This window comes from Leiobunum rupestre, chromosome 6, assembly GCF_980474605.1.
Source record: "Leiobunum rupestre chromosome 6, qqLeiRupe1.1.hap1, whole genome shotgun sequence".
In the NCBI taxonomy this organism is placed as follows: Eukaryota; Metazoa; Arthropoda; class Arachnida; order Opiliones; family Sclerosomatidae; genus Leiobunum; species Leiobunum rupestre.
Window position 1 is genome coordinate 22,620,339 of NC_143389.1, and position 8,186 is coordinate 22,628,524.

At 44.0% G+C, this 8,186-nt stretch overlaps 1 protein-coding gene across 1 annotated transcript; it reads right to left on the reverse strand.

Moving 5' to 3' along the window:
* Positions 1–2,141: 2,141 nt before the first annotated feature.
* On the reverse strand, positions 2,142–7,226 carry LOC149940400 (uncharacterized). Its single transcript, XM_090179232.1, has one exon. It carries the CDS (start codon positions 7,224–7,226, stop codon positions 2,142–2,144), a length of 5,085 nt encoding a protein of 1,694 aa, XP_090035358.1.
* Positions 7,227–8,186: the final 960 nt, after the last annotated feature.

Sequence of the window (8,186 nt, forward strand, 5' to 3'; positions counted from 1 at the left end):
GTTGTGAACCCTGAAGTTTCTGTCGACGACGAAGGGACAAACCATTTTTTTAAGATTCTTTATATCAACTCGCCGGTGGGTTTTTTTAGTATTAATAGATTAGGATGTCTTTACACATACTACTACTTGGTGTATAGGCTCTTATCAGTAAATACGTCTTTATTACATATTGACGCAACATATAAACTTAACTTTGCAAGGATTTCCAGTACTTCTTATTGGTACATCTGATAAAAACCGAGCTTTCCATCCGATCGGGTTGGCAGTCACTACCGGGGAGACGGAAGACGATTTTGCATTCATGTTCCTATTGGTCAAAAACGAAAAAGAGGACGTCCGGCAAATGCTAAAAAAGCCTTACAATAAATGTTTTTTGGTCAAAATAATTGTTTTTTTTTATAGTTTAATTTAATTTTTTTGGACACTTTAAAACCTTTTTGGGCGAAATTAGTCGTTAAGTCGTTTTAATTGTTTTTTTTTGGGTCCGATTAATATTAAGTGGTTAGAGACAGAGTAAACGCCACGTCTACGCGTGTATAGGCTTACGCCGGGCCGTCTTAAGGCATTGGCTAAATGGGCTACAGCCAGTTTTGGGGGCCCCGGAAAGGCCAGCCATACAGCCATAATAAGGGTTTAATTGATTAAATATTACATATGCTTATTTAATATTATGTTTCTTTTAGTTACGTCTAAAATAATTTGACTCATCGCCACATCGCGTATCATACGGTACCAACAATTTTTAAAACCTAACAGCGAGTTAGTAAAAATCCTATTTTCAGTAGGCCTATTTTAAACTTTTGAAATGAAATGTTTTGGTTTGATTATTGTGTAGTTGAATTTAGACAACGGACATACAAAGGCTGACCGTGGGGATCACAAATGTCTTAAGAAATAATTTAGCCCAGGGCCCCAGGGCCCCAAAAGGTCTTAAGACGGGCCTTGACTTACGCACTATTCACCAGATCTCAGTCTTTATTTACTTTACTCTGCTTTGCTACTGTAGCGCCGCCGTCACGAGAAGAGTACATTGAGAAAATAGATAAATGTTGAAAAATTATAGTTTAAATTTGGTATTTGTTTCTTGGTATTGGAGTAAAATCGGAAAATGAACGGCGGAGAGTCGAAGAAACTACGGCGGCGGCGGCACGGAGCGGCACGCCGAGAAAGAGTCATTTCGGCGGCGGCGCGTCGAAAAATAATAAAAAAGCTGGCGCAGCGATTTTGTAAAGCGGAAAACTTTCGACGTTGCACTTGCATCAAGCTTCATTCTGCCTTCAATTGATAAATATAATCGGCGAAAATTCATGTACCCTTAGAGGTGTTTTTTTATGCAAAGATAATGTAACCTAACCACCTGAATTAAAGGCTTAAAAAGTCGCTGGATAACTTAGGCCTAAGGTGGTATTAGCCTAGCTGATTAGCTGATTACTATGTGTTTCATATAAGAACTTCCTTCTACAGATGAGCTGCTAGCTACATAAGATATGTCGCCCAAAAAAAAAGGCGTCATCACACCCGTCCATAATGGAATTAATCTTGACAATTGGCAGAAAGCAACCATTTTCGGTTCGTATTGTTGGTTTCCCTAGTCGGCTACTTCGTAACTATTGTAAAACTCAGCTGTACATTGTGCGACGATTGCACTGACCCATTTTCAAAATTATCCATGCAAATCGTAGTTGGATTCTCCCCATTGGCACCATCGGAATCTTCCTGAATGCCAGAAGCAATTATATGTTCTTCAATTTTACCGGGCAGGTTGTGAATTAAGCTTATATTTTTTTAATTCTCGTGAGTGAGTCTTTTCTGACTACCAAAATAGTTGGTTGCGCTTTTTCACAACTATTCCCTTGAGTTTCATAAAGTGGAACTGTTCGTGATAGATGTCAACAGAATAAACGACGGTTCATGATATGCAAACTTTTAATTTAAAATCATATTTACAGGAGACGAACAGGAATCAAATTGACGCCTTTTTGAGATTTACAACGGTTTTTATACAGAATTTAAAAAATGTAATATTGATTAAGAAATGCTAATATCTGATTGATAAGCGTTAAAAACAATTATGATATAAGACAAACAAGAAGTCGCGTACGCCCAAACATCCCGCCCACCTTAAAATGTGAATTTTAAAGTTAAGGCTCCAACGGAAGTTGACACAGTTTGGTGACCGGTCGTTGCAATTCCCTGTCCGTAGTCTTGACCGTGACGACGCGAACAAGTTGATCGGCCCCTGGATGGATTTTAATGATTCTGGCCATCTTCCATTTGGTTGGCGGTAACTCCTCCTTAAGTAGTACCAAATCTCCAATTTCTAGATTGCGAGTACTCTTCGTCCATTTTGGACGTTGTTGGAGTCGTGACAGGTACTCGGCTTGCCAACGTCGCCAAAAGTGTTGTAATATCTGTTGTCCGAGCTGCCATCGGGAGAGACGGTTGATGTTGGTTGAAGTGAAATCGGGTTCTGGTATGGACGTCAAGGAGTCCCCAATCAGAAAATGTCCTGGTGTCAAGACTGCTAAGTCGGCTGGATCTGATGTCATTGGAGTCAGGGGACGGGAGTTTAGACATGCTTCTACTTGACATAGTAGTGTCTGCATCTCTTCGAACGTCAGTCGTGTCTCCCCGATGACTCTCTTCAGGTGATATTTCACTGATTTCACGCCCGCTTCCCAGAGGCCACCAAAATGCGGAGCTGCCGCGGGGTTGAAATGCCAGATGGTTCCTTCGTCGCTCATCCATTGTGCTATGGTCTGGTCTTTGGTGTTAGTTGAGACAATTCGTATAAATTCCTTAAGTTCCTTGTTGGCTCCAACGAAGTTCGTCCCGCAATCGCTATAGACGTCGGTGCATTTGCCTCGACGGGAGACGAAACGTTTGAAGGCTGCCAAGAATGCAGCAGTAGTCATGTCGCTGACCAGTTCGAGGTGCAGTGCACGGGTCGAGAAACAGGCGAATATGGCGATATAGCCTTTGAATGATCGGCATCCTCGTCCCTTCATGACTTTCAGATTGAACGGACCGGCGTAGTCGACTCCACTTTTGAGGAACGCTCGTCCGGGGTTGACTCTAGGAGCTGGTAGATTGCCCATAAGTTGAGTGATGGTTTTTGCCTGTTGTCGGACACATCTCAAACACCTTCGGACATGAAAGCGAACAGCATCACGAAGCCCTATGATCCAGAACTTCGATTGTAAGGACGCCATCATTAGTTGCGGCCCTCCATGTAGTGTTTTGGCATGTTCGTTGTTGATGATGAGATCAGTGAATGTACTTTTTCGAGGCAGGATGACTGGGTGAATTTGATCGATAGAGATTTTCGCATGTCGGATTCGTCCGCCAACTCTAAGGACACCAGCTGCGTCCAAGAATGGTGTCAGCCCCAGAATTTTGCTTTTTGTTGGTAGAGGTTTTTTATCTTCCAGTTGTCGGATTTCTGCTCCGAAGTGAGCCGATTGGGTGACTTTTATCCAATGATTGAATGCGCGATCGTTCTCTTCCTTCGTTAACGGGCCCAGTTCTCTTGATTCCGGCAAGGTTCTTCTGTTGCGAAGATAACGTTGAATGTACCCGGTAACGTGAAGGAGCTTCGTTAATGATGAATATCGTTCTATGAGACTGGTATCGCTCTTGGAATGCACAGCGATGACTGGTTTGATTCGCTCCTCAATTCTGCATTCGGGATACTCTTTAATGGGTGATTCATCGGTGTTGATTGGTTCAGTTTGTAGCCAGTTTGGACCATGCCACCATAGAGGGTGCGTTAGAAGTTCCTTGGCGTCAATGCCACGTGAGGCACAATCCGCGGGGTTGAGTTTCCCCGAAACGTGATGCCACTGGATAACGGGTCGTATGTTTTGAACTTCTGACACCCGGTTTGCGATGAATGTCTTCCATCGTTGAGGATGTGAGGCCAGCCAGGACAGTACGATGCGACTGTCGCTCCATCCATGAACTTCTGATATGGTGCTTCGTAGAGACTGTTGTACGAGCGTGATAAGTCGTGCGAGAAGGACTGTAGCGCATAGTTCTAGTCTAGGTAACGTAATTTGTCGAAGAGGAGCAATTCTGGTCTTGGCGACGATCAATTGAACCGAGACCAGTCCGGCTTCATCAATAGTTTTCAAATAAACCGCCGCCGCATACGCCTTTTCCGACGCATCGCAGAAGCCATGTAAGCTCAAGTTTGAGGCTTGAGGTTGACTGATGAAGCGCTGGATTCGGATATCTTCAATGCCGGTTAGATCTTTTCGGAAGGTATGCCATTTGTGAACGATCGTCGATGGTAACTCTTCATCCCAGGTAACCTTGATTTGCCACATCTCTTGCAACAGGATTTTCGCTCGGATCAGAATTGGAGACAAGAGACCTAAGGGATCGAAAACCTTGGCGGTATCAGACAGGATGGTGCGTTTAGTAACGACTTCTCTGGAATTCGGTGATGTAAGAACAAATGAGAGGACGTCTATTGCCGGTGTCCATTGTAGGCCCAAGGTTGGGATTGATTCGGCGTTGTTGATATTTAAGGGAACCAGGATTTCCCTCTGCTCCGAAGGTATTATTTCCATGACGCGTGGATCGTTTGACGCCCATTTCCGCAATGGAAGTCCTGCTTCGCTCGTGGCTTGACTGAGCTGTTGTTGTAGTTTTATGGCGCTGATTGTATTGGTTGCGCCTGAAAGGAGATCGTCCATGTAGAAATCGTCCTTGAGGACTTGAGAAGCCAACGGATACTTGGACTCTACGTCTTTAGATAACTGTTGTAAGACCTTAGTAGCCAAATAGGGTGCTGACGCTGTCCCGTATGTCACCGTACGTAGTTGATAATCTTCGATCGGATCTTCCTTTCGATGTCTCCATAGTATTCGTTGGTAGCGGAGGTCTTCGTTGTGAATTAAGATTTGGCGATACATTTTCTCGATATCGGCCATTAGTGCGACTGCGTGGCTTCGAAATCTGATGAGTAGGTTTACGAGATCTAACTGTAGTTTTGGACCTACGAGGAGGATGTTGTTCAAAGAGACTCCGTTGGAGGTTTTAGAGGACCCGTCAAATACGACTCTTAGTTTTGTTGTCGAACTTGATTCCTTGAAGACTGCATGGTGCGGTAAATAGTAGGTGTTATCTGCGAGTCTGCTTTCAGTGGAAACGAGCTCCATGTGACGCAACTGGATATATTCTTCCATGAATCTTCGGTATTTCTCGTAGTTCAACGGATTAGCTTCTAAACGGCGTTCGACGTATTTGAATCTTCGTAATGCTATACTCCTAGATTCACCGAGCGGCTCGGGACCCTCCTTGATTGGAAGTCTGACAACGAACCGTCCACTAGCGTTTCGGCTGAATGTGTCTTCAAACTTCTGTTCGCACTGGATCTCGGTAGATGTGAAATTGGACTGATCTGCTAGTTCTTCGATTTCCCAGAACCTGGCAAGTTGGGTTTCAAGCTGGCAATTATGAACTTTAATTGACGATGTGGTACTGTTCCGGTCTTGGGTTCCGGTGGTACCCGCTACCACCCAACCAAAGACGGTCTTGAACGCTCCAGGTACTCCAGATCTTCCCATTAGTTTACCATCTCGAATGAGGTCTAGGAAAACGTTTGCTCCAAGCAGTATATCGACTGAGCCTGGAATGTTGAACGTTGGATCTGCAAGTTGTAGTTGCTTGATGCGCGACCAGTTGCGAGTATTGACGGCGAAATTCGGAAGCCTTTCCGTGACGTCTTTAAGGATCAGGACTTCAATTGTTGCCTTGAAGGTGGGATCGCTACTGGAACTGATGGACAGCGTTGCGCCTCCTCTAGATTGGCTGAGACTGGTCGCACCAATTCCACCTATCATCAGGGTCTGGTGAGTTCGTCTGACTTGTAACTTTTGCATGAACTGTTCGGAAATAAAACTCGCTTGCGAGCCAGAGTCGATCAGCGCTCTACTTGGCCAGATGGAACCGTTACCACCCCGGACCTGAATGATTGCTGTCGGCAGTAGAACTTGAGAAGGCTCGATATGCTGGCGGGATACATGTGCAAGGACTTCGCTTCTCGAGTTTTCACGGGACGTGGAGTCCATCTCTTGCGAATCTTGATGCAAAATAGTGTTATGCCTCGCCTTGCATTTTCGACAATTACCGGATTTGCAGTCGTGGCTGACGTGGTCGTTTCTTAGGCAGTTGAAGCAAAGCGAGTGCGATTTGACTAAATTCCATCGAGCTTCATGCGTAGCCTTCAGCAAGGATGGGCATTTGAATGTGGGGTGCGAGTCAGTGCAGATCGAGCATGCGTTGTCTCGTATGGAACCGTGATGTGATACCGGATATTTCCTGGGAAATGGCGTTGATGCTTGCTTGCTTCTGGTTTCTCTCGATGTGGATTGGGAAGCGGCTAAGGCTCGAGCTCTCTGTTCGAGAAACGTGGTTAATTCCTCATACGTAGGTCTCGTAGTACTTGTCAGCGATAGCTCCCATTGTCTTCTAGACTCGTTATCGAGTTTTTCTCCAATTACATAAATGAGTATGGCATTCCAGTGTTGGACGGGTTCTTGCAGAACTTTCAGAGAGCGAATACACTCTGCCGTCGTGTCAATCAAGCGTCTTAGCGAAGCTGCTGATTCGTCTCTGACAGAAGCTTGATTAAGTAGCCGTTTGATGTGAGCGTTAACGATCTCTCGAGTGTTGTTGAACCGATTGAGAAGAATATCCCATGCCTCGCCGTAGTTTCCATCCGTGACTGGGATCGCGTGGATAAGCATAGCTGCCTCACCGCGTAGAGATGTTTTGAGGTACTGAAACTTCTGGGCACTTGATAGAGTTCCATTGTTATGAACCGTGGCTGTAAAGAGGTCATGGAACGGGAACCAGTCTATGTAGTTTCCTCCGAAGACTGGAAGCTCTAGTTTCGGTAGCTTAATATCAGTTGTCGGTAGACTACTTGGTACGGTTGGCACTTGAATATTGAGCGTGTCGAAGAATATAACTATGTTTTCCATACGGGTGACGAGAGCATTGTACTCTGCTTCGTGCGCATTGAAGTCATCTACTGGGCAGTTGGTACTGATGTACTGTTGAACTGTTTCCAAATCGGCGGCTAATGCATCGGCTTTCTTTTTGTACGTTGCCACTGCGACTGGTGTGATGGGCATGGTGGCATGATTCGTGATGACCGCCTCGAACCTGGTAATCTGACCCTTGATCGATCGTCTGCGAGCTGTATGATGATCCATACCGATTGATAATGGAAGTTACGCACTTGAATCGGACTCTGAATGGTGACACTACTTCCCACGAAGACTGGATACTGGTAACGGCAAGGAATTGGAAACCTCAACTAATTACCGCGACTGTATCCGGCTCGACGGACCAAAAATATGTTCGTGATAGATGTCAACAGAATAAACGACGGTTCATGATATGCAAACTTTTAATTTAAAATCATATTTACAGGAGACGAACAGGAATCAAATTGACGCCTTTTTGAGATTTACAACGGTTTTTATACAGAATTTAAAAAATGTAATATTGATTAAGAAATGCTAATATCTGATTGATAAGCGTTAAAAACAATTATGATATAAGACAAACAAGAAGTCGCGTACGCCGAAACAGGAACCGTAATATACGACTTAATCAAGATTTTTACAGTTTGGAACATTGCGAGATTTGTCCCATAGCTCTCAGATATAATTATTTTGTTCTTTTAATCTTGTTTTTGTGTGTGCTATGGCGCATTTTGGCAATTTAGTGTCCTTTTTCCCTAAGACCACATGTTCGAAACATTTCGTTAAGTAATTTTGTAAGGAAGTATTATTACTACACGACCGGCAAACTGCCGATATCAACGCTATAGATATGTCCGTTACGACGGTTTATGGCGTAATTCCTCCGGTTCGTAGCCACGTATTTACCCTCTACGTTATTACATCAAAGTTATGGGAATGTTATTGGTATACAAAAAAATTCGAACTTATCTTGCCCTGAAAACCACTTAATCTTCCTCTCTCGATCTTTCTTACCACACTTCATGTGGCATTGAGTTGCAATTTCAATGGATTAATTGAACAATATTTGAGTTGCTGACAAAAAACACTTTGAATGGTCTAAAACCAAGTTATCTAATGACACCTTTAACTGGTCTGAGATCCATCATCTCGTTCAACGCTTCCACAGGATTAGCGTCCTATAAT